The following is a 27240-nucleotide window of genomic DNA, read 5'->3' as shown; positions in this document are numbered from 1 at the left end:
TAGTACACATTCATACTGTGCTAAGCTATACATGTTTTACATACATGTACTACAATTTTAAACCTAACACACCCACAAACACGTTAATTATATGTTTACACAGATACTGTGAAGTAATTGTATGAACTTGGGTCTAATATATCTTTAAGATGTTTTGTTTTAATTTGTTTTGATTTGCATTTCATTACTTAATAGTCTCTTATACCTTCTTTTTCATGTTGAAATTAATTACTTCTGGCAAGATCATTAAGCACAGTTATTACGTATTTACTACAGAACTTCATTTAAGAAGACGACCTTGATAAGCTTTAGCTTTCGGCTTTGATCCCTGTTCATACATTTATCCTTTGTATTTGATAATGTTAAAGTGTATATATTGTAAACATTGTTTGAAATAACGTATGTTTAAAATAATGTTAAACACTTGACTACATTGGAACAGGAGTTTGTTTACAGAAAGCATGGCGTATATTTAAACAATTAAGAGTAGAAGGAAAATGAAATAACAAACGCAGATCATTCTTTTCAGTATATAGAGACCCCAGACCGGTCAGTGATTTTTAATATTACAACACCAAGTCGACCATATTACAGTATTTCTTGTTCATAACGTAACAGACATTATGTGACGGGTAATTATAAGCCCTGGGTCAAATGGGATATAAAAACTGAAAATTCCACACGTCGTCTAACACGATACAAATGAAAATTTTGCAAGCTCGGATTGATTGAGCTTGTTCATGGACTAAAATAAAAAGGCATGCTACCGTACACGCCCTCTAGCCCAAGGTTGGGCTAAACTAAACATCTTCATGTGTTAAAAGTACGAAGAACAATAAGAGAGACGTACACAGATGTGTTTATACGGTGTTGTACATTGAACCTTTGTTACACCTCAAAATGGTAGCAACGCATTTTGGTAGCCACCACCAAAATTCGGCCGAGTTTTGGTAGCAACAAAATGCGTTGCAAGGGTACATATGATATGTTAAGGATCATGTAATGGAACGTGTTTTGGTAGTTTTTTCTACATCAGGGGCTGTGCTCATTTTTACATTACGCACAAAAGAGAGGGATTAAAGGAGGGAATGTCTCCTATAAAAATGTGGGGGATGGGGTTCGGAGTTCCCCTCCCGAGATATAGTTTTCGTATAAAAACAACCAAATTGTAGATTTAGTCGAGTAATGGAAGACACTTAACAAAATATGCCACTGAGCCTCAACTTTAAAACAGATGTAACAATTTAGGAGCGTACATTTGTGCATTCAGCCCAACGGCAGTCCTACAACGGCAGTCCAACAACAGTTTTTCCAGCACCAGAGAAAGTAATGTCCGGTATACAAAAATACGAGTTCCTGATATTTACTCGACCAAACTCGGTAACTCTCGGTGAATACATTAATCGGTAACCTTCGAAATTAAATCTACTACCGGGTTGGATTATTTAATTGTATTTCACTATATTAAACAATATTGAAATATTCTTAAGATTTTTTGGTGGATAAAGAGGTTGCATGTCTATCTTGCATATACTTTTAAAGGTATTATACAACCCGTCTTATGTGACCTTTTCTCGTTTAATCTCAAACAGTCTATACTTACTTATGGGCGTTTGTGAAACCTGTCCCGGGGTCATGCGAACGACGCATCACATAATTGTGGTGAACAGTTGTGCCAAGTTCCTTCAATATCTCTCGATGTATGTCAAAGTTAGAGTTGCATTGACCTCTCTCGCGTGTGTTCCAATGGTCCTGCTGTGCTCATTTTTACATTACGCACAGAACAGAAAGATAAAAGGAGGAAATGTCTCATATAAAAATGGTGGGGGAGGGGTTTCGGAGTTCCCCTCCCGAAATATAGTTTTCGTATAAAAACAACCAAACTATAGATTCCTGTGCGTGTGAAAAAGGCCTCAAACGACGCTTCCTATGCAATAACATTTTATTGTTTTGTTGTTTTAATGTGAGGGATAGGACAACGGGATTTTTTTAAAGCACGAACATGTTGAATGTTGTAAAACAGAGTATCACTGTGAGGATGACACGTGGGTCCTCCACCTAGATATGTTTTAAAACATCCCACATAAACATAAATGGTGAATTCTGTGCGTGTTTTAAAGGTCTTATATACTTTTAAAGGTATTATACAACCCGTCTTATGTGATCTTTTATTGTAAATCGCCTGAAGTTTGATCCCAAACAGTCTATACTTACTTATGGGCGTTTGTATAACCTGTCCCGGGGTCAAGCGAACGACGCATCAAATAATTGTGGTGAACAGTTGTGCCAAATTCCTTCAATTTTTTTCAATGCAGGTCAAAGTTAGAGCTGCATTGACCATTCCAATGGTCCTGCTTTATTGAATCTAGGGCCGTTATTGAGTATATTTTCAAGATCTAAAGGTCAATGTCGGATGAATGACTAAGTTCCATCATGACTCTCTTTGAAATAATACTGTCCATTCGTCACAAAATATTCTTTTTGTAAATCATGAGATTATTGTTAGTACCGTTTTGCGTTTGATGTGTACATATCCAACGCATTTTGGTACTACATTTTTGTAAACTACCAAATTGCTTTGAGTGTAACGCATTTTAATAGTGACTACCAAAACTCGGCCGAATTTTGGTAATGACTACCAAAATTCGTTGCTACCATTTTGAGGTGCAACAAACCTCCAATGGTTACCAAGTTGAAATTCCATGTACAGTCCCAAGTGGAAATATTGGGTTTGTCATAAACGGGAAAACAATGGGCAGAACTAAACAAAGTGAGATAGGATACAAGGTTATTGAGCAACTTCCTCAAGGCAAAATTGAAAGCAGACACCATAACCAAGAGCTGATTAAACAGTACCCAAAGGTATGACAGCGACATAATTGGAAGAACTCAATCCGAAAAACTAATCAGTACCATCATCAAAACAAATGTCGTGCTGAACGATCTGAAAAGATCGAAATATGAAAGCTCTTTCTAATTGTACGGGGAGGCTTTTTACGGCCATCACATGACACAATCAACGCTGATGTGATAGTCTTCTAGTATCCCAAATGCGTGTAATAATTATGTTGGTCGATATAAAATGTCAAATCGGTCGGACTTGTTAAACTTCCAAGTATTTAAGATTTATTAGAAATGAATCTTTAAATCATGGTTAATGGCTTTGAGTTTAACAGTCTGATGAAAATCTGAAAAGACTTGTTTATTTTTTATTGTTACTGGACAGTACATAAACAAAATAAAACTAGTGTCTTCGCTTTGTTTGTTAATGTCTGTCTGTTCCTCTTACATCAGGTAAATTATGAAAATTAGCCTGAAATCAGTTTAAAAACTCTGAGGATGACATTTCAAGATATTCGATTTTGCTTAAGACTGGATTTGGACCGTTACAGATACCTTTTATCATTCTCGATATGTTCATCAGCCATGGTCACCTGGGCTCTTCAATACTTTGAAAAGTCAAAGGCTACAGTAATGTTTACATGATTAAATGTTTTACAAATATTAAGTCTGTTAGTGTATGAAAAAATGTTTGTTTAACAATTCGCCACTTGGATATTCAGAATGAATGTACATTTATAAATGTACGTTTTATATGATAAAATTTCTTTTCTGGTACATATATGCTTTGTCTGTTCTACGTTGGCACGATTTATCACACTTTTCCCCGTTTGCAATGTTTGGACTGGCTAAACAATTATCATATCCGTTCATAGTCCATGATGCAAATATTATCAAGTTGTTTCTAAGCAATGCTATGGAGTATTGCCTCCTGACTGACGGACAGCTGAGTACGGAATGGCCAAACACCAATATCGAAGTGTTCATGTATGTTTTGCCTAAAATGATGTCTATTCTAATTAAAAACCGAAGTAGTTATGTGAGTATCTATAAAAGTAACATTTCCTACTTCGGAATGGTGTTTAAATGACAACAATCTTCCGTAAATTGCCTTCAGATTCGCCGTTTGAAAAGCCCGAGGCAAGAAGTTGCCAATCTGTACATGCAATGATGTCTTGCCCATCATGAATCTTGAACAAAATCTAAAGCCTGTAAAATCTCCTATACCCCAACTTGTAATGCATTTCATACATTTTTATTGATTAATTGAACAGGATTCTTAATTTAATTAATGAGAAGAATAAACATCTCTGACGTATTCAGCGTTTCACCGAACGTCTGACGCTACCTCATTACAATAATGTTTGACTCACTGGAGAAAATAGGGCAGTCCAAATAAATTGCAAAAACAAATAGCTGTAGAGGTACTCCGCCTCTAGCGATTTTCAATGGGTTCATCAACAAGTTTGAAGGCTAATTTTGTTCTGTTATTGTTACTAAAATTAAGTAAGTGTAATTTAAAGTCACATTGTAAACGGACCTCAAATCAAGCAGTCTAAATTCGAAAGGAATATAAACAATTACAGGAAAAGGAATAAATATAGCAGGTAAGGTACAAGATGATCTTTTGTTCTACATGATCTTTTTTGTTGTTTTCTACGTTTAAATATATTTATTGATCTCCTTTTCAATTAACAAGCATGAGTCATAAAATATAACTCGCAAACGATTTACGACAGCACCATATTGTATCTTATGTCAATATCATGTGTTGCAAATCGTTTACAAATAGACTGGATTTTATAGCTATAGTTTTTTTAACATGTTTTTCTGTTTTTTATTTTTCTGTACGTCGCTACAAAGATGTGCTAAATGTAGGTATAATACAGCTATTTACTAGACTATTCCTGATGTTTCGAAATAAACATTGATACAGTTATAACCTCTTAAAAACGAAACACAACACAATGTTATTCAACCTCTATTTCCTTGTCGGATCAAGAGATGATTTAAAATGTGACTTGTGAAAAATATAAACAGAAACATTGACTATCTCATTATTCGCAATAACTCTGTAACGTGGGTGCACTTTCTTTTTCGGTGAACGCAACATAGGGTAAAATCACCACGTAAACAGTATTTGATATTTGTGTTTATAAAGAATAATCAGGAATATTATCAGGTTGTGTTTGTGTACTATAATACAACATTTAGATATTATATATCTTAAACTGAAATACTGTTGAAAAACGGCGTTAAACCCAAAACAAAACAAACAAATAAATAATAGTTTTAAAATGTTAAACGTGTTTGCTACAAATAATTGCATAAACAATCTCTTTGAATATTTGAATTACTATTATTTGAAATACATTACTTCCAAAATCGTCTATTATTTCTTTGATGACTCGTAAGAAAAGTAAAAGTACAGGTTAAAAGCTGAAATTAAATGGTCAAATTAATGATACTTCAGTTCTATTGATTGGTTGTCAATTACAGTTAGAAGACAACGACGATCAGCCTTCTCATGTGAATAACAGCTATACCACCAAGGCACCTAGCTCGGAAAGCACAAATCGAATGTAAGTATATCAATTATTACACAAAAAATCATGTAAAAGATTCTTTGGATATATAGAACGCAACAAAGGAAGGTAAAAGCAGAGTCGATTTGATTGAGTCTGTTCATGACAGATAATGAACCCGGCTTACACCACAGCACAACCCGGCTTATAGCAAAATTGAGTCTTGAGGAAAAGAAAATACATCAACACCGAATCCAAGTACGGGGAGACATCTTACAGCCACCACAGGGTACTTTAAGGTGACTATTGACCCTTTTGGAAACCAAGCAAAATTTCAGAATGTCATGTATACCGTCCAAGTATACAACCATACGTTTAAACAAATAGACATTTACAGGCAAGCATCTATGACATGTCAGAGGCATTTGTTTCCAACTTGTTACCTTTTTTGTACAAATTAGAAAGTGAAATGGACAAAATAAAATTTTAATAGAGGATATTAAGGCATGTCTTTCTTATAGGATATGTTTGTTGAATAAAGTAAAAATAATGCGAGGCTTCGTCGGGCATTTTATCATTTGCAGTCAAGCCTTTAATAAATTCAAAGCGGAAATACTCAAAATCAATGTAATAATTTTTGTAACATAAATGTTTTTTCTGTTAAAACTCCAAAATTTCTTCTTTCTTTATCTGTTAAAGACAAAGGCAAATTGACATAAGTCTTTACATATATTGACGTAAAGGTTAAAGCTTTATTACACGAGTGTAATATCAAAATTTTGAAACGACTTTATTTTACTCCAACAACGTCAATATGATACACATGATATAGAGTATTTTTAAGGTACCATTTAGTGTATGATATTAGTAGTTACTTATTTATTTTGGGGTTTCCGTGATCGAGTAGTAAAGGTCGCTGATTTCGAGCACCTGCCTCTCATCGATGTGGGTTCGAAACCCAGAGCGGACGCAGTGGTCCAGTTGTTACATTGTCTGACTGCCAAAACCAGGTGTCGGGAGTTCGAGCCCCCGCAATAAGAGTCCCGTATCTGCATCTTGCACTATCCTACCACTAACAGTCGTCTTGGGGGAGTACCGTTGGCGGCTATTAATAAGCTTACATACAAACAACAAACATGGTCCGAAACAGGATTCAGATGTAGAATAAGGAAGCCATCTAGCTGGCTTACGTAAAATCGTTAATTCTTCCTAGTAGCCTGTTCATGCCTTCAATAATACATGGGGAGGAACATTGAGTTTTCTTATGCCACCAAAAGTTTGAAAAGTTGCTTATTACCTAAATTGTATCGACGTGACTGTAAAATAACAAGGAAAAATATCAAACAGGGAAAGCCGTGTTCCAAAAAAGCAGCCTCCATAAAACGCAACCCTCAGCACGCAGACACGCGCACACTACCAACACACACACACGCACACAAAGCAAATACACGAGGACAAAACGAACAAATAAAGGAACACAGTGGGGCACCGCCTTGGAACGGTCAGTGGCAAAAATACCACTGGGGAGTTTAAACCGGTGTATGGTGAGCACCCAACCTCACTCTGCAAATCCACTAAAAGATCTAATTGATTTTAGTTCGATTTTGATGAAAGATTGAACCTTATTGAACCTCTTTTGAGTCCACTTCCTGGAAGAAACATTGCTTGTTTAATATTGGAAAAATAGAAAACGTGTATACTCCACAGGTTGCTCAACACAACAAAAACGAAAATGTTGCAGGCTCGGTGTGATTGAGCCTGTTCATGGACGGTAGTGGAAATGCATGCTGCCGTCCACGCCCTATAGCCCCGGGTGGAGCAGAACTCAACATTTACACATGCTTAAAGAACAAAAAGCAATTTAGAGACATCCGCAGATGTGTTCAAACGGCGATGAACATGGAACTTCAATGATACACGTGTTGAGGCGTGTAATTCCATGAAGAGCGGCGTTTGGTCCCCAGATAAAATAAAGGGTTTGCCCCAAACGAGAAAACAATGGGCAGAACTAAACAAACTAGAATTTAGGAAGGGGATCTGAGGCTATGGAGCCTGCGTATCACAGGAACTGTCAAAAGACAAAATTAAAAAGCAGGTACAATATCCAAGGGGTGATTATACAATACCCAAGACTATGAAAGCGGGAGTATTGGAACCACCCAGGCCGAAATGATCATGTTGAGAAACTAAACTGTACCAATAACACGACATAAAAGTCGTGCTGAACGATCTGAGAAGATCAAAATATAACAGACCTGATTGAATGTTCGGGGAGACTTTTTACGGCCGCCACACGGCACAAACAACGCTGCTGTGATAATCAAATAGAAAACGTGGATACTCCACAGGTCGCTCAACACAACAAAAACGAAAATGTTGCAGGCTCGGTTTGATTGAGCCTGTTCATGGACGGTAGTGGAAATGCATGCTACCGTCCACGCCCTCTTGCCCCGGGTTGAGCAGAACTCAACATTTACACATGCTAAAAGTACAAAAGCAATAGAGACATCCGCAGATGTGTTCAAACGACGATGAACATGGAACCTTCAATGATACACGTGTTGAGGCGTGTAATTCCATGAAAAGCGGCGTTTGGTCCCCAGATAAAATAAAGGGTTTGCCCCAAACGAGAAAACAATGCAGAACTAAACAAACTGGAATTTAGGAAGGGGATCTGAGGTTATGGAGCCTGCGTATCACAGGAACTGTCAAAAGACAAAATTAAAAAGCAGGTACCATATCCAAGGGGTGATTATACAATACCCAAAGCTATGAAGCGGGAGTATTGGAACCACCCAGGCCGAAATGATCATGTTGAGAAACTAAACTGTACCAATAACACGACATAAAAGTCGTGCTGAACGATCTGAGAAGATCAAAATATAACAGACCTGATTGAATGTTCGGGGAGACTTTTTACGGCCGCCACACGGCACAAACAACGCTGCTGTGATAATCAAATAGAAAACGTGGAAACTCCACAGGTCGCTCAACACAACAAAAACGAAAATGTTGCAGGCTCGGTTTGATTGAGCCTGTTCATGGACGGTAGTGGAAATGCATGCTACCGTCCACGCCCTCTAGCCCCGGGTTGAGCAGAACTCAACATTTACACATGCTAAAAGTACAAAAGCAATAGAGACATCCGCAGATGTGTTCAAACGACGATGAACATGGAACCTTCAATGATACACGTGTTGAGGCGTGTAATTCCATGAAAAGCGGCGTTTGGTCCCCAGATAAAATAAAGGGTTTGCCCCAAACGAGAAAACAATGCAGAACTAAACAAACTGGAATTTAGGAAGGGGATCTGAGGTTATGGAGCCTGCGTATCACAGGAACTGTCAAAAGACAAAATTAAAAAGCAGGTACCATATCCAAGGGGTGATTATACAATACCCAAAGCTATGAAAGCGGGAGTATTGGAACCACCCAGGCCGAAATGGTCATGTTGAGAAACTAAACTGTACCAATAACACGACATAAAAGTCGTGCTGAACGATCTGAGAAGATCAAAATATAACAGACCTGATTACATGAAGACACATGGTCGTGACTGCAGTGGGACTGGAACCAATGACCTATGTGTTGAGCGGTTGACACTTTAAGCACTAGAACAACGCTCCCTTTTTTAAAGTTTGATTTTTTTACACAAGTATACGTATTTTAGCCTTACGGTAACAGGAGTCAACTGGCATAAAATGCCCGAATAATAAAGTGCATCATCGTTTGTCTGTGATCTAAATTTACAAATTTTATAATAATTTTAATATTATATATATTTATATATTATATTATATTATATTATATATTACCTTCATTAATTAATGGCATAGCTATTCCAGGTAGCGTTTGCAAAATGCACTTGTTTCAAAACACTAATGCCGTTAAAATGTTTATTACAGCGAAGACAATGACTCTGTTGATATTGTATATACTTGGGTAAATGGATCGGATGAACGGTTTAAGCATGACCTGGAAACGTTTCTAAAAGTTCTCAACAGAAAGCAGTAAGTGAACTAAATATTTTGTTGGTATGTTCTATGTCTTTGAAATATCACATTGAAGAGGAGTAGTTACAAACATACATAAGAAAACACTTTCTAAAATGAAAAAAATGTTTATGTCCTAGATTACCTATTATATTTGTCAATAATGATGTAGGTGTATTTCATCTAACATCATATTCCCTGTATTCAGAAAAAAAATATAAGCATTAAATGTTGCCAGTTATCCTTAAATTTCTGTTTTAAGTTTCTGAGGAATTTGTGAAAGCACTCGGGGTAATCTGTAAAATGCAGAAAAGCTTTCAGCAGCCTAGCCGCGAAGTGATACATGTACTTCGTCATATAATCATAATATGTTAAATTTATAAAATACTAGAGGGCATCGACGGTAGCATGCATTTCCACTACCGTTCATGAACAGGCTCAGTCAAACCGAGCCTGCAACATTTTCGTTTCTGTCGTGTTGAGCGACCTGTGGAGTTTCCATCTTTTCTATTTTATAAACTATTGATTTATTATTTAGTGTATAGTCTTAAAATTACCCGAAACTGCGATATACAATCATATAACATTTTCTGAAATTGGCATTTTACATTCTATGAGACATCTTTTGCAGAGGAGATGTATTGGTACTCAACAGGTATTTTGACTTTGGACCTCTTAAATATTCACTCAGATCAGTTGAACAAAATGCTAACTGGATAAGAAAGATTTTCTTAGTTACAAATGGACAAATACCCAGCTGGCTGAGACTTGACAACCCCCGATTGACACTAGTTACACATGAGGTACGGCTGACAGTATTAAAATTTACAATGTTAGTAATGAACAGGACTATGAAGCTGAAATAAACATTAATTATTTTGTAACCTTACGTTATCTATGATCATTATTGTTATTATAAATATTATTTGAACGTTCCATTGCATGCTATTGGCTTGTTAACATTCGCTTATTTCTTAGTAATAATAAATTTGTGTATTCCATTATACGATAAAAATGTGTTTATGTGTTTTCCCAATTTTATGAAAATGCCATTATCATAGACTTTGTTACAAATGCCCGAGAAATATTTCTGCATTGTCATGCATCTTTTAAATAGCAATATTTACTTCTTTCCTAACTAAGTACAAATTCAATGACAAGGAACTTTTCTTTACTTGAGAAGAATTTACTCATTTGAAATATTTGCAGGAAATATTTCAAAACAAAAATGACCTACCAACGTTCGCTTCTCAGGCAGTAGAGTGTCACCTCCATAGGATAAAAGGACTTTCTAAGAAGTTCATATACATGTCCAACGATATCATATTTACATCAGCAGTTGTGTTAGAAGATTTTGTGACACAATCTGGAGAAGTTAAGGTATTCACAGTTCCACTGTTGTAATATAGTTATAAAACAATACAATATTGGCTTTGGTTGTGTTCACAAAGAGAAAACGAGGCTTCATATTAGGTATGATTACTTATTTGCCATATTGCTTAGATGTACCTGCAGCAAATTAGTGTAATGAATATGAAATACTCTGACATGAATTCCTTTCAAATATTTTGAAGATTTTTATTCATGTGTAATGAAATTCGCAATATTGAAGAATTGCTCAAATAATCATTCCAAGAGCTGAACTAGCCAATCATTAGGATACTGTATGAAGATTTTGTCGAACAGACTCTACCAAACTGAGTCTGCAATGTTGCTTGGTTGCGTTCTATGCTTCCAAAGGTTCTTTTTACAGATTTTATTGCGATGATGTAATGTTTCAAGAGGTGCAAAGCCTACTTGCTGTTATTATTTAAAGGTACGGTTTTATAAAGGTGGTCTTAAACGTTGTAATAAAAAGTGTCCACCAGAAAGAGTCAACAATAGAAAATGCGACCAGATATGTTATACAGAGAGTTGTGAATGGGATGGTGACGACTGTATTGGTAAAGACGTTGATCCTTACTCAAAAAGTGACCAGAATTTTATGTTTGACGCTTGGAAAGGATCTATACTGCACACATATTTTCTGTTCAATAAAGCCTTTGGGCCTAGAAGTAGACAAATACCAAACAGCGGCCCGCATTTATTTGATAAAGATATTTTGCGTCAACTAAACGAAAGGTAAAACTTTTAAGTTCTTAGAAGAATTCGTCAAGTGTGTTTGAGTCAGTATCAAACGATATAAGTTTTCAGTTTCTCTCTTACCTAACAAGAATAATGCATAATTATGAAAAATGAGATGCATGTTTGTAAGAAATGATTGTCACAAATTTGATTCTTCAGTTCATTGAAATGGTATGATATACTATTCCACAATATTTCATTACTATCATATAGAAAATATCATTAATTGTCCTTTGATTGATTTGTTTCGATTGAGTTGTATATGGACGATTCTTATATTTATCAAAATGTTTAATAACTTGGTATGCATCTTTTAATGAGGGAATTATATTTTCATGAATTTATGTAGATTTCCAGATGAATGGAAAAGCACCTCGTCACAAAAACTTCGTCATCATTTAACAGTCAACTTGCAGTTTGCATATTATAACTTCTTGGTGGATGCTATAATGCGAGGCATTAGTGGTATAAGAACACGCACAATGTAAGAGCATGCTGCTACTGCCTTTTTAAATTTGCTCTGGTATTCGTTAGTATTTCCTTTAACTAAAGATGATATGAAATGAAAATGTATGCCTTATGCTTCATAATTAAATGTATCTAGTTAACGTTTATGATATAGTTAAACTGCTATCAGCTCATAAGAAATACATAAATTAAGATCCACGTGAAAAATTGTTACGCTTGTGATAACGTCACACTATTGAGCATTTCTTTTTCTTTTTCACAGAGAGCCAACTAAATGCTGTGAAATGGAAATGCTTGCAATTGACAATAGAGAAGATGATCTTTGGAAACAGCAATTATTAAATACTAATAGATCAAAAAAACTACAGTATGTTAGGCTTATTACATGCATTCCAAGCAAATCATAATTATGTCTGATTTTCTTATTATTTCGTGTAAAAACAATGTGAATTTACTATTCTCTGTCAATGAGTTATGAAAGTTTACAGAATGCTGTAAACTTGGATTGCCAAATACTTTGAATTACTCATCTTTCATTTATAATCGGATCTGGCCCAAACTTAGGGACAAGAATCGTGACATAAATAACGAAATTGCGAACATTCTCTGGAAAAACATGTACCGGGCCTGGCCTAAGAGTTATTATTTTCTTATAACTTCTTTAATAGTTTTCAAAGGACCTAATCCAAACAATTTCATTTCTATATTATACTACCGTTTACCCAAATATAAACGTTCCCGTCCCTTAGAGATCGAAAGATCAGTAGGGTTCCAGTTCATCCAAAAATTTTCTTTAGCGTTGACAAAAACATTAAATATGTAGTATCTTTGCGATAAGAAGCCTGGTGACATTGTGAGCTGATGCACGAAGGAAGATTTATTACCACTTGTACCCACATACCGAACTTTGAGGTTTAGGTTAAAAAATGCATGATTGGAATAGGCTAGTATATTTTCCTGTTCATGACCATCTTTATCATAGTATACAGAATTAGGGTATAACATGTACAGTGATACCTTCTTCATGGTCTTGTGCTAGTGTGTACTACTATATAACCTCAATTATGAACACACCTGGCCTAATACGGGACCTCCGGGACCAATTGGTTAAGGTAGCTGTCTTCAAGTCACTTGCCCCACCGATGTAGGTTCGAGCCTCACTCGGGGCGTTGAAGCCATTCGGCTGATTTGTGGAAGGTCGGTGTTTCTACCCAGGTGCTCGCCTGTGATAAAATAATTTACGGAGGGGCAACTGGAGTCTTCCTTTACCACCAAAGCTGGAAAATGCTATGTGACCTATATTTGTCGGTGAGATAGTAAACCCAACAAAACAAAAAACCTGTCCTAATACACCATGCACCTTCCTTCTCCTGGTAACAATTCATTAACAAGCAACTAACGCCTGAATGCGTTTTGGCCGGATTTTCTGAAGGGGGTGATAATGAATTAAAGTTCTAATAAAGGCATACAACAAATAATCTCCAAATTAATAAGCACTATTGAAGGAAAAAGGAAAGACAGGAAATGGACAAGTAGAAAATGAAATTAAAGAAATAAATTGGTGTAAAAAAATAAAACTAAGAAAAACACCATTTTTCAATGTTTTTATCCCTGTGACTTTGACCTTTGACCCTGAAATCAATAGGGGTCATGTACACATCAAGACTAACATACGTATGAAGTTTCAAGGTCCTAGGTGAAATACTTGTCCAGTTATTGAGCGGAAACCATTTTCAATGTTCAGGTCCCATTGACCTTGACTTTGACCCAGTAACCCGAAATCAATAGGGGTCATGTACACATTAAGACCAACACACCTATGAAGTTTCAAGGTCCTAGGAGAAATACTTGTCCAGATATTGAGCAGAAACCATTTTCAATGTTCAGGTCCCTGTGACCTTGACCTGTGATCCAGTGACTCCAAAATCAATAAGGATCATGTACACATCAAGACCAACATACCTATGAAGATTCAAGGTCCTAGGTGAAATACTTGTCCAGATATTGAGCGGAAACCATTTTCAATTGTCAGGTCCCTGTGACCTTGACCTTTGACCCAGTCCAGACCAACGAACACATGAAGTTAAGTTTCAAGGTCCTAAGTGAAATACTTGTCCAGATATTGAGTGGAAACCATTTTCAATGTTCAAGTCCCTGTGACCTTGACCTTTTACTCAGTAATCCCAAAATCAATAGGGGTCATGTACACATCAAGACCAACATACCTATGAAGTTTCAAGATCCTAGGTGAAATACTTGTCCAGATATTGAGTGAACAAAAAGGTTAACATGGGACTCATTATTTCCATCCATCCATCCGCCCACCAGCCCATCCACCCGGACAGACCTAATCTACAGGCCGGATTTTTCTTCGAAAACCTAGCCAAAAACAAATAGTATTGTAATTTTATTTTGTAGCTGTACTTTATTATACAAATTATAAACAATGCAACAGAGCCCCTTAATAAACTAAAATGCAAGGATAACTAACTTTTGGACAGTCATTAATTCATCTCCCCCTTTCGCGCATACTTTACATTTTAATGGCATTGTAAGCACTGCATAGCACTACACTACATAGAATTTCCTAAAATTTAATATTTAAGAAATGTGATATTATTTTAAATGTTTGTAACCCTGTTATTTTATGTGTTGTCAGCACTTTATGCTTCGGTCTCTTTTAGTGGTAAAATTATTTGATTATGTGTGTCCCTTTTCTAGTACAAATGAAGTATTTGATAGATTATATATAGTTTTTGTGTCTCCTTTCTGGTGGTATATGTATCGGTTTGAAAAATATTATATATGTTCTTTTATGTTAATATTTGTTTCGATTACATATGAGTTCATGCGTTTCTTTTATTATCCTTTGCCACTTATTTAGTGATCCTTTGATTATGTTTACGGCAATTATGTAACAAGAGCATTGCTTTCTGTTTCAGAAAGCCGAAGTATCTCATTGTGACAGGTAACTTTACCAGACCGTTGAATAGTCAGCGGATAAACGACATAAAACGTGACCTAGAGAATTTCTTTGAAAAGATGTTTCCAAAACCGTCAACGTTTGAAAGAAAGATTTAGGACCAGCTTAAAATCAACAGTAGATGAACATTTCGAGGAAACATGTTCACAACAAGTTTTCTAAAACTTGATATTGTTCTTTGAATAATCCTCAGATCTATGGAAAACATTCCAAGAGAAAGTTTAGGAATATTGAGCAATTTAGTCTAAAAGTCCACTAATATTCTTTCATGATTTAACTTGCTATATACAGTACCACCGATATATAATTATAAACATTACATTCAAGATAAAATGTATTATATTAACGCACAATTAAACATACTCTTGACTCAGTTTTAGCAATTTACTGGAGAAATGCTTTTTTCGGCATTAGAAACTTAATAAGGACATCAGCATAGTACTACTCGAATAAACATACCGTAGACTGAATGATTTTCGCATAGGCTTTATTTAGCAACTTAATGATTTTCAGCCTTATTCGCGATGTAAAGAATTCGCAAAGGGTTTTACAACGTGAGGCACATTTGTATTTACTAATATTTCCAATGGGCTAGTGTCATTATTCGCAAATATTTTTGATTCGCGAGAAGCATTATTCGCAAATATTTTTGATTCGCTAGAAGCATTATTCACGAATATTTTTAATTCGCGAGTAGCATTATTCACGAATATTTTTAATTCTCGAGTGTCGTTATTCACAAATATTTTCAATTCTCGAGTGCCGTTATTCACGAATATTCTTAATTCTCGAGTGCCGTTATTCATTAATATTTTTAATTATCGAGTGCCGCTATTCACAAAATTCTTAATTCTCGAGTGCCATTATTCACAAATATTTTTAATTCTTTAGTGCAATTATTCCCGAATATTTTTAATTCTCGAGTGCCATTATTCGCGCATATTAGCCATTTATAAAATAATCATGAACACAACCCAGTATATAATAAAGTATCTAAATCACCACTTAGAATTTATTGACATAATATTTGTATTTTTCTGAATGAAGAAACATGATCAGTTATTTAATTGCGAAATATACACATGTTGTTTATTAGCAACATATGGTGTAAATTGATTTGTAAACTATTGTTTGATACAACTTTTCCATTAAAAGATGACAATCGATTTCTTTTTTAGGTATAGGACAATGCCATTCGTTTACATACTATCTAAAGAACTTAAACGGTAGTAACAGGAACTTTCAAAGTTTCTAAATCGTTTTGATTTGTTTGGATTAATCGTAAAAAAAATCTATTTTATTGGGTATTTTCAAGTCAAGTTCAGCCAGTTTGGACAAAAAAATCAATACGTTAATTTTTGACATTGTTTGCTAATAGGTTTATAATTATAATGTTTTAGTTAGTTTGATTTTGAAATTCGGAAAAAAGGTTTGTTTCCATTCTTATTAGCCATAATTAATTATCTTTATGCAGGGAAAACATTTTCTTGACGTTATGAAACATATTTTAAAAATAAACATGATCCTGCTAAAATTACTGGAGATGACACAAATCAAAATTTGAAACTCGATTTCACGGACTTGAATAGTCAAGCATCATAAAAAGTACGGAACTGCCCGAAAGGAATGCTACGAAAGGAGTAAATTGCTATTTCATGCAATAACACATGTAGTAATATCTGTTAAAACATCACACAACTAAGTCAATATCAATCTAATTGGTGTATACCAAGAGTGATCAATGTTCTTATTTCAGAGAAAAGAACTCATCATTCTCAGTATTGTATGATTAAAGATGAGGAACCCGCGATCAAGTGACTATATTACCTCGTAGGTTTCTTTTTCAAAATCAGATGAGCTCAAAATAAGATACGTTTAATAACTTGGTGTCCATTTATAAAAGAAAAAAACCAGGATAGAACGAAGTTTAAACAAATTCACGACGTTAAATTTATACCGTGCGCACCAATACATCTAATGTCATTACAGCAGTTTCAACACAAAAAGTACTGTTTTCTTCATTGTGATTCGAAGAGGCGTTCAGTAACACAGAATTATATCCTTTAAAGAAATGATAATTCTGTAAGTTAAAGTGTTTATTTTTAGACGAAATACGAGTATATTTAAAGCCTCTGTCACACATTCACGGATTGGGCTCTCGAATTTGACACTGACTGACTGTCCCTCACGGGTGTCCATGAATGTTGGACAATCCGTGTAGGTATTGTTTAGTTAATAAAGGCTTGATACAGATTGATACGGAAATAGCACGAGAACTGAGTTAAATGGAACACAGATGGGCAATATCTGCTGTAAATTGCTACGGATTTGCAGCGGTCAGATACCTGTTAATCAAAAGACAATGCGGATGATGAACGGTTAGGAACAGAGGTACTGCGGATTTTTGCGGTCTTTCACCGAATAAGCTTACTAATAGGATTAATTCTGTCTGATATTGAATGCCGCGGATTGATTTGTTTGTTTGTTTTGGGTTTAACGCCGTTTTTCAACAGTATTTCAGTTATGTAACGGCGGGCAGTTAACCTAACCAGTGTTCCTGGATTCTGTACCAGTACAAACCTGTTCTCCGTAAGTAACTGCCAACTTCCCCACTGAATCAGAGGTGGAGGACGAATGATTTTAGACACAATGCCTTTCATCAATTCTTCACGGAGAACATATGCCCCGTCCGGGAATCGAACTCACGACCCCGCGATCCGTAGACCAACGCTCTCCCTATTTAGTTAAGCGGGCGGGCTGCTGCGGATTGATCAGGGTAATTACTTTTTTTTAACGGGCTGTCATCAGCAGCTGTATTCGGGTAATGTTAACCACCAGTTCTTGAGTCGTCAAAGACGTTGAACTGCTTACAACTACATGAACTACTATAATGTTCATACACGGATGTTTCCTATTCCAAGACTGACCTTTAATACGGATTAGTACGAAATGCGTACGAAGTTTGTACAATGAAAACTCGATAAGTTTCGGTTATCCCGACGGAAGTGTCATTTCGTCAGTAAAATCAACTATGTGTAACGCCCTCCCTTATTAATACCGCGCTAAGCAAACCCATACACGTTTGGTGGATATTTTGGAACTCTTTCTTTATACGATGAACGTAGTCATTTCTCTTTACGCTAGCTGGGTTCCGACTCTTACATAAGAGATTTATGATAGAAAAAGTAATCTAAAATTACAATAATAAGAAAATATTTCAGTAGCTTGCAATTTTATGTTGTAGGGGTTGTGAAGGAGAATCTATAAGGCTCGCTCTTCATTATTTCATAAATCTTTTCTGTTTGAACTACTTATAGAACTAGGTCATGAAGTAAAAATGAATTGGATTTATATATCAAACAATAAAGAATTTGTTTTGCTGGCCGTTCTTATTTACTTGTAAAACACAAGCTGTTTTTAGCAGTTAAATGTTTTTTGTGTTGTTGCGATTGTTGACACATTAATTTGAAAGAAAAAAATTAAATGTTATGATATTGTAGTATTTTCATTGAAAGCTCAGGGCATTTTTGTTTTTCAACTTAAAAAACCTACGAAGATTCGCTTCTCAATCAGTAGAGTGCCACCTGTATAAAAATAAAGGACTTCCTAAGAGGTTCATGTACATGTATGACGACATTACACATGTGTTTACTTTAGATAATTATTTAAAATATGTTGATAAGAATTAAGTTCAAATGATTTAAACTATTTAAATTTATGTTTGATAACTCTTGCTATGGTGGTAAATTGCATTAATGGTCCATTTCAAGACCAAGACTAGCCAATCATTAACACAATGTGAGAAGATTATTGCCTTACGATGCTGTATTGATTCAAGAGGTCTTAATGTTACTTACTTCCTGTTATTATGTCAAGTTACTGTTTTAGCAAAAATCTTAGAGACTGAAATAAAAAAGCAACGCAGAAAATTTCAACAATGGATAATACTATTGGAAATGTTGTAGCGACAGTTGTGAATTGGATGGTGACGACTGTTTTGGTAAAGCCGTCGATCCTTAAAATAGGTGAAAAAAGTACATTTGATGCTTGGAAAAAATCAGTAATGTACACATATTGTCTGTTCAAGCTTTTGGACCTAGAAATAGACAGAAACAGAGAAGCGACCCTGATTTATTTGAAAATGATATTTTACACAAGCTGAACGAAAGGTAACATGTAAAGTTAAATTTGGTTAGAAATATATCTCACATGTGTACTATTTTCTTCAATATCAAACTGTAAAAATTCCCATTTTATTTCTCTCCTTCCTGTCTAAAGGTAAATGGTAAAGTTGTGGACTGTCAAAGAATAAACTTTAATTTGTATTTTTTTCTTTTACCATCAAATGCCATTCAGCTTCAGATTTATAAGCACATGTTATACTTTTTACAAAAATCGAATTTCTTTGCAGAGTTAAATCAAATAGGCAAACGAAACTTCTATGTAATACTATGTCGATTTCAAGACATATGGGAAAGTACCGAATCACAAAAATATCGTCATCACCTATCAATCAATGTGCATTGTGCGTACTATAACTTTTTGATGTAGGATGAAATATATAAAAAGAAGCTGGTCGTAATCACATAACGTTACTGCATTTACTGTTTCATATAAATAGGTTGAACACGTTTAAAAACTCTTAGCAATTTCCGTACGATTTCGTATTCTCGTATGTTGTTTCGGCATTTTCCAGCATGGAATTGAAATAATGTCCCTAAGAATGGCCTAAATCACGTACGGAAAACAACGTAATCGAACTGAAATTACCGATTGTCATTACGGATGAGCTACCTTTAATCTTTTGATATTTTATTCAAGCTCGTATTTGTAAATGTTTCCTAAAATCTATCACTGCAACGAGAAAGAAACTGTTTCACTACATATTTACACATAACTGCATGCATTTGGAGATGTGTTTCTCTTGTTACTACTTTTTATTTTATGCTAACGAGTGAAACACTGAAAATTATCAATGAGATAATTTTCTATCTCACTCGCACTGCAGAACTTTTTTTTTCAGAAAAAGAATATCTCCCTTGAAACATGTTCTTTGATTACCTCCCTTCCTTGCCTTTGAAAGATAAAGCACTCATGAATATTCTGAATACTTCCGTAAATTAATTATCGGCGTCTGGACCTAAATAGCGATATACCTTTTCCATATACATTTCCTAATATACATGATGTCACATGTGTAGGCAGCTGCGCGGACAAAGCATTTAGCTGTCAATCTCGGGATTGTGGGATCGAGTCCTATGTTTAACCATATCTTTTTTCAAATTTTATCTGCAAACTCAAAAGGAAAGAAATTGCCATACTTATCTGATCAAACTTATCATGATATTTATAGTTCATTTATTGAAAGAAATACAATTGTATTCAACCGTTGTAGAAAACGTCTAATACAAGATTTTTAAAAGTATTTAGATTAAAAGACAAATTACTTGTCACCAGCCTTTCCAAAAAATAAATACTACAAAAGAAAACAATTGAAATTCACGGAACATGTGTAACCGATAATATAACACTACTTTGAATTTGAATGTATCGAAGTCGACACTCTACCACACAGTGTCATCGGTTAACTTTATAGGTACTGGCGAAGATTAATGAGTGCCAGGTCAATACTTACGGACATTAATAAATGAAAATCAAAATATGTGAATACAGGTTGCAACAATGAAAAAATTGCCATATATGGATGATACGTTTTTTTAACCTTTGTGAGTACATGAGTGGCCTCGTGTATGTTTGCAGTGTACAGTTTATGTATGAATCTATTACCCGTCAGGTTATAGTGTCCAGATTATCTGTAAATTACTTCTTGCTTTGGTGATTCATAATTGTCATATACAAAGTAAAGTTCAGTTAAACAATTGCATGCATACTTGTCTTATATTGTTCTAAAAATGGTGAAATATCATAGCGTCACCTTTATCTGTAATGGAAATATCGACGATGTACGCGAATTTATTGATCAATCCTCATACTTCAGTTTGCTTTATTCATGAACATAATTATAAAATGTTGTGTAGTGTATTTAAGTGAAGTTTCTTTTATCTGTAATACATGTATGTATAACAACAGAGAAGAAACACTAATTTGATATCAAAACAGTTACTTAAAATATAGTGTGAACAATTTTCCTAAGGTGTTGATTTCGTTACTGATGATAGCTTGGCACAGAAATGATAATACTAAAAAGAACAACCCAGACAGTTGTATGAATACATTACTTTTACTATTTATAATTTTACTATAGCAAGCAATTAGTATCTAATTTCGTTTAAATTAATGGTTGGCAGAAATTGGTCACAGCTTCACATAAATGTCAATATACAAATACATATGATATAAAGTATATGTTTAAAATGCAGATGTGGAGGCCCTGTGAACAGAGGCCTAATACAGTATACTTGAAACAAACAAACTTCTTATTACACAACGTTTAGATATACTGGTGGAGGCTGACCTAACCGCCGAACCTGGGATCAGAATTCAGCGGAGATCAGGTATACAAAAAACAGACATACAGAATCAGTGACTACGTTAAACGTTTATATATGACACATACACATTTCACAGTTCTGGAAAACAGACACTGTCATGTCCATATATCAACATGTGAAAACTGCCAATATTCCTTGTGAAGCTGTAACGACTGAAGGGAAGGAAGGTGTAGGCTAACTTGAACACATAAGATGTACCTGAAATTATAAAGAAAAAGGAGAACACAAGCAAAATAAGGGGAGTGGAGGGTGGGATATTAAACATCAGCAAGTATAAACAATCGAGGATTCCTTCGATAAGAAGCAAAATCAACCCTCGCATCTATTTGCAAACGACCTTCTTCTTCCATGTGCAAAACTGAAAGGACCTAAAAGGAGATTAAATCGCAACAAGTATCTATATATTAATATACCAACAAGACATAAGCTAAAGCGGGCCCTTACAACAGGATAAGAGCTCCTTCAGTAATAGGTTTTGAATGGTAATGATTAAAAACACAATACCGTTAACTAAAAGATGAATTATTGCAAATAACAAAATTAACTTTATCAGATATGGATATTTTGAGAGCGTGGTTGATCACTCTTAAGGGATTGGTATACCTTGTCAGCAGAGTATATTTAAATTCATTAATCCGTATCAATTCATTGTACTTCATGCAACTGAATGTTTAGCTGCTAAAATCTCGAACTTCATTCTCCCTCGCTGTCCCTTCAAGTAACATTTTTATCCATGTTTGAAATGTATGACCCTCTAAAATATTTATATTAAATATTGATATGAAACACTTTTCAGCTTACTTGGATTTTGCTGCTATGTATTGAAGTCTGCGTATATGATAATTTTATTAGTATATGCATCAACTTTCTAATTTGTGCTTAAAATACACTGACGAGATAAAGAAACGCCTCATTCAAACTCGGTATACAATTTTTCGTTAACCGTGATTCGAAATTAGAAAAGAACAATGCCATTCGCAAATTAGATGCTTTACAAGAATTTATGGTCAATAAGAACTCATTTCATTGTCGCATTAAGCTTAAATCTTGAATTTTAACAGCCCGGTCGGAGAAATTGCATTTGAAAAATCAGTAGCGCGTGTGGCCACCTCTGCTAGCAACCACAGAAGCAAGGCGACGCCTCATAGAGCCGCACCAGTTGCGTAACAGATACCGTGGGATTCTGGCCCACTCCTGGTGCAGCGCTGCTACCAGTTCCCGGACGTTTGCTGGCTGGGGTTGACGTTGGCGTAACCGCCGTCGAAGATAATCCCACGCGTGTTCAATCGGATTGCAATTCGGTGAACACGCCGGCCAAGGTAAAACATTAATGTTTCTAGCCTGTAGAAAGTCCCTGGTGACGCGTGCAACGTGAGGTCGCGCGTTGTCGTGCTGATAGACTAATCCTTGACGTTGACGGAATAAAGGGACAACTACATGACGTAATATCTGGTCGATGTAACGCCTGGCTGTGAGATTACCTTGGCAAACGACGAGTTGGGACTTAAACCTATGGTTGATTGCTGCCCACACCATTACTCCACCTCCACCGTAACGATTGTGCTCCAAAACGCAATTGTTTGCGTAGCGTTCATGGCGTCGTCTATAGACACGGATACGTCCGTCGGCGTTCCACAAGTTGAAACGCGACTCGTCACTGAACACTACGTTCTGCCAACGCTGGCCGCGATGGTTGCGGGCCCAAATAAGACGTTGGTGACGGTGGCGTAACGTTAGAATTAGACCGCGGTAGGGCCTACGACAGGTAATTCCGCGTTCTCTGAGTCGATTTCTCACTGTATGTCGACTAATTGGACGTCCACGATTACCTACAACTATACGTGACGTAGATTGCGCCGTCACAAATCTGTCACGTAAATGACGTTGACGTATATAATTATCCTGTCGTATTGACGTTACACGCGGTCTACCTGAACGTGGTCTATCGATAGACGTTCCCATGTCTCTAACACGTCGAATAAGACGCACAATTGTCGAACGAGAGACGTTAAAACGTCTAGCAACTTGTTCCTGCGTTCGCTCACATTCAAGCATAGCCAAAACCTGAGCCCTCTCTTCAGAATTCAGCCTCGGCATTACGAAAACTAAACTTTTTTTCAGAGAATAGCTGAAAATATGGTTGTGTGTCGTATTACACATGTACATGTGCACAAATCGTTCAATCAAACCACATGGTTTACATGCAAGGACTGCACGAGGAAATCATGACCAGGTACATGAAGTGAACAAATGGCTGAATGAAATCGCGCGAGTTTATGTTCACTGTGTTTGTCGGTCAGAGTACATGTAGATTTACTACATTTCACAACAATTAAAAGCGTTAGGAAAAAAATAACGCCAAATTTCAATGAGGCGTCAGTATATATATGTAGCAGGACTCGGGATTACATGGTAACGCATATTCTCTATTTCTAAGCAACAGTTGTAATTTTTTTTTCAATTGCTTCATTTTCTTTATGACCAAAATGGAATGTCGGGGATAATGTAAAAGCAGAATATTAAACAAATAACATCGTGCCCTTGACATGACGTCTATGGTAATTTATTCATAATTGTCCAAAAGAATATACAAACACATTAAGTCTGTCGTAAATGTGTTTCTAAATTCTCGCATTTGCTCCCGCATTCAAAATGTATAATACATGTATACTACTTCCTTAATTCAAGAACCCACGTTTCATTACTTCACCCATTACCCCTACGAATATACTGACAATATGTTATTTTCTGAATAAAAAAACAAACCCTAGATTAATTATTTGATTGTGAAATGTGCTCATATTGTTTATTTACAACAAATGTCAATTGATTTTAACCAAGGTATGATATTAACTACTCTTATAGAACACAAGGACAAAATGTGAACTTTTCCGCTCATACAAAATAGGCAGCAACATCTGTTTATTTGTTGTAAAGCAAACACATCTTACAGGAAAGTCAATATATATATCTGATATAAAGTACCTTTATCAAGTTGTTGTGTAATGTTTTCCACCTACCGCAATGCACTGTCCTCGATGACATTTGTGCATTACGTTTTATGTTGTAAGGTTTGCTAATAATAAATATGAAAATTAGAAAATGCTTTTGTAAAAAAGCGCATGTCTCCCCCAATGCAAAGTCCTATAGGCACGAAGTCAATAGGGGTCAGGAGCGAAAGTCAAAGAGACACTGATGGTTGGCTGCAATAGGGATCATCTACTTGGCATGTCCAGTCATCCCGCTAAATTTCAACACTAGTGGCCTAGTGGTTCTCAAGTCACTGTTCAGGCCCCTGTGACCTTGACCTTTGATCAAGTGACCTCAAAATAAATAGAGGTCATCTACTCTGCATGTCCAATCATCCTATTAAGTTTCAACATTGTAGGTCAAGTGGTTCTCAAGTTATTTCCAAAAAATGATTTTACATGAACAGGCCACTGTGACCTTGACCTTTATTAGACTGACCCCAAAATCAATAGGGGTCATCTACTCTGCATGTTCAATCATCCTATGAAGTTTCAACATTCTGGGTCAAGTGGTTCTCATGTTATTGATCGGAACTGGTTATCAATGTTTAGGCCCCTGTGACCTTGACCTTTACGGAATGACCCCAAAAACAATAAGGGTCATTTACTCTGTGTGAACAATCATCCTATGAAGTTTCGACATTCTGGGTCGAGAGGTTCTCAAGTTATTGATTGGAAATGGTTTTCTATGTTCAGGCCCCTGTGGCCTTGACCTTTAACAGAGTGACCCTAAAATCATTAAGGTTCATTTACTCTGCATGACCAATCATCCTACGAAGTTTCATCATTCTGGGTCAAGTGGTTCTCAAGTTACTGACCGGAAATGGTTTTCAATGTTCGGGCCACTGTGACCTTGACCTTTCACAGAGTGACCCCAAAATCGTTAGGGGTCATCTACTCTTTATGACTAATCATCCTATTAAGTTTCAACATTCTGGGTCAAGTGGTTCTCAAGTTACTGACCGGAAATGGTTTTCAATGTTCAGACCCCTGTGACCTTGACCTTTAATGGAGTGACCCCAAAATCGATAGGGGTCATCTACTTTGCATGTACAATCATTTTATGAAGTTTCAACATTCTGGGTCAAGTGGTTCTCTAGTTATTGATCAGAAATGGTTTTCAATGTTCAAGCCCCTGTGCCCTTGACCTTTGACGGAGTGACCCCAAAATCAATAGGGGTCGTCTACTCTTTATGACCAATCATCCTATCAAGTTTCAACATTCTGGGTCAGGTGGTTCTCTAGTTATTGATCGGAAATGGTTTTCAATGTTCAGGCCCCTGTGACCTTGACCTTTGACGGAGTGACCCCAAAATCAATATAGATCATCTACTCTTCATGACCAATCATCCTATGAAGTTTCAACATTCTGGGTCAAGTGGTTCTCTAGTTATTGATCGGAAATGGTTTTCAATGTTCAGGCCCCTGTGACCTTGACCTTTTACGGAGTGACCCCAAAATCAATAGGATTCATCTACTCTTCATGATCAATCATCCTATGAAGTTTCAACATTCTGGGTCAATTGGTTCTCTAGTTATTGATCGGAAATGGTTTTCTATGTTCAGGCCCCTGTGACCTTGACCTTCGATGGAGTGACCCCAAATACAATAGGGTTCGTCTACTCCAGCAGCCCTACAACCCTATGAAGTTTGAAGGTTCTAGGTCAAATGGTTCTCCATTTATTGCTCGGAAATTAAGTGTGACGTAAGGACGGACGGACAGGGCAAAAACAATATGTCTCCTGGGGGAGACATAATAAAACGTGGTCTATGTTATCAGCTGTAGAGATTTGTGCCATTTCTATTTACAAAAGGCAACATATGACTGTCAAGAAAATGGGAGGTACTTTTGTATACCATGTCCTAAACAGGACTCTCGGTCATAGAACTTTCATAAGATCATCAATGAGTATTTGTGACACTATAGCCCACTTGCCTTTTGAACTAAAGCTGCTCAGTGTTCCGAAAACTATACAAATAAGTGTAATGTCAACATCGCATAATGTGCTTGACAGAATAATTTTAAAGGGATATGAATAAATATATAAAAATTGCTACGCACTCGTGTTTAAATTACTACACATCAGAACTCCTGCATATATTCTATTCACTGTTATAATATAGGAACATACATGTATCTATTATTTCTTAAATGATAATTGTGTCGATATTATGCGCACTTGATGTTCCTGATGCACATGATGTTTATCACACAACGGGTTCAATACACATAGATGCAGTTTTAGTATTGTAAAGTCATACCTCCAGAAAAATTAATCCGAAAATATGCCCATGTCACTCTCATGTTTGATAATTTATACCAAGATGCTTTTGAAACAGCGGAAAGGTGTATAAGGAGTTGAGTACACAAGGAGCAAGTCTAGTTACTTTAATTTTGTATAATATTGTATGTAAGTTAAATGGACATAACTAAAAAAAAAGATAATTGGATACGACAAAATATTTAAAATGATAGCTTAAAATATATGTTACTCCTGATGTTTTAAAATCAGATCAATAGTGAAAAAGATATGGGAATTTCAAATTTAAGAGAATAGCAAACTATTCAGGCCCTCATTTTTATATGCTTATGGCATCATTTTCACACTACTTATATATTTATTTAGCAAAACTCTTTAAAACAGTAAGACGGAAAGTATGATATTTTTGTTCTCAATGGTAAAGGCAGACATTTCATTTCACATAATTTAGGATGTACAGTTCAAATGAATATATAAAGAAACCAAATCTGCCATTTTGTTTAAT

The 27240-nt window shown here is 35.8% G+C and overlaps 1 protein-coding gene across 1 annotated transcript; it reads left to right on the top strand.

The window, feature by feature from the left end:
- The first annotated feature begins 4523 nt into the window (after window positions 1–4523).
- LOC123564693 (N-acetylglucosamine-1-phosphotransferase subunits alpha/beta-like) lies at window positions 4524–16099 on the top strand. The gene is made up of 9 exons (XM_045358438.2): window positions 4524–4715; window positions 5341–5423; window positions 9272–9376; window positions 9990–10161; window positions 10568–10738; window positions 11175–11479; window positions 11832–11966; window positions 12213–12317; window positions 14893–16099. Exons 1-9 carry the CDS (start codon window positions 4608–4610, stop codon window positions 15029–15031), a joined length of 1323 nt encoding a protein of 440 aa, XP_045214373.2. The 5' UTR covers window positions 4524–4607; the 3' UTR covers window positions 15032–16099.
- The last annotated feature ends 11141 nt before the right edge of the window (window positions 16100–27240 follow it).

The sequence above is a fragment of the Mercenaria mercenaria genome, chromosome 2, assembly GCF_021730395.1.
Source record: "Mercenaria mercenaria strain notata chromosome 2, MADL_Memer_1, whole genome shotgun sequence".
Classification (NCBI taxonomy): Eukaryota; Metazoa; Mollusca; class Bivalvia; order Venerida; family Veneridae; genus Mercenaria; species Mercenaria mercenaria.
Note: the sequence above shows the minus strand (reverse complement) of the source record. Positions and strands in the feature narration are given on the sequence as shown.

Coding starts and splice junctions, on each gene's coding strand:
- LOC123564693 (XM_045358438.2), top strand. CDS start 4,608: ATGTGTTGCAAATCGTTTACAAATAGACTGGATTTTATAGCTATAGTT. Junction 9,377..9,989: donor AAAGTTCTCAACAGAAAGCA/GTAAGTGAACTA, acceptor CATCTTTTGCAG/AGGAGATGTATTGGTACTCA. Junction 10,739..11,174: donor CACAATCTGGAGAAGTTAAG/GTATTCACAGTT, acceptor TATTATTTAAAG/GTACGGTTTTATAAAGGTGG.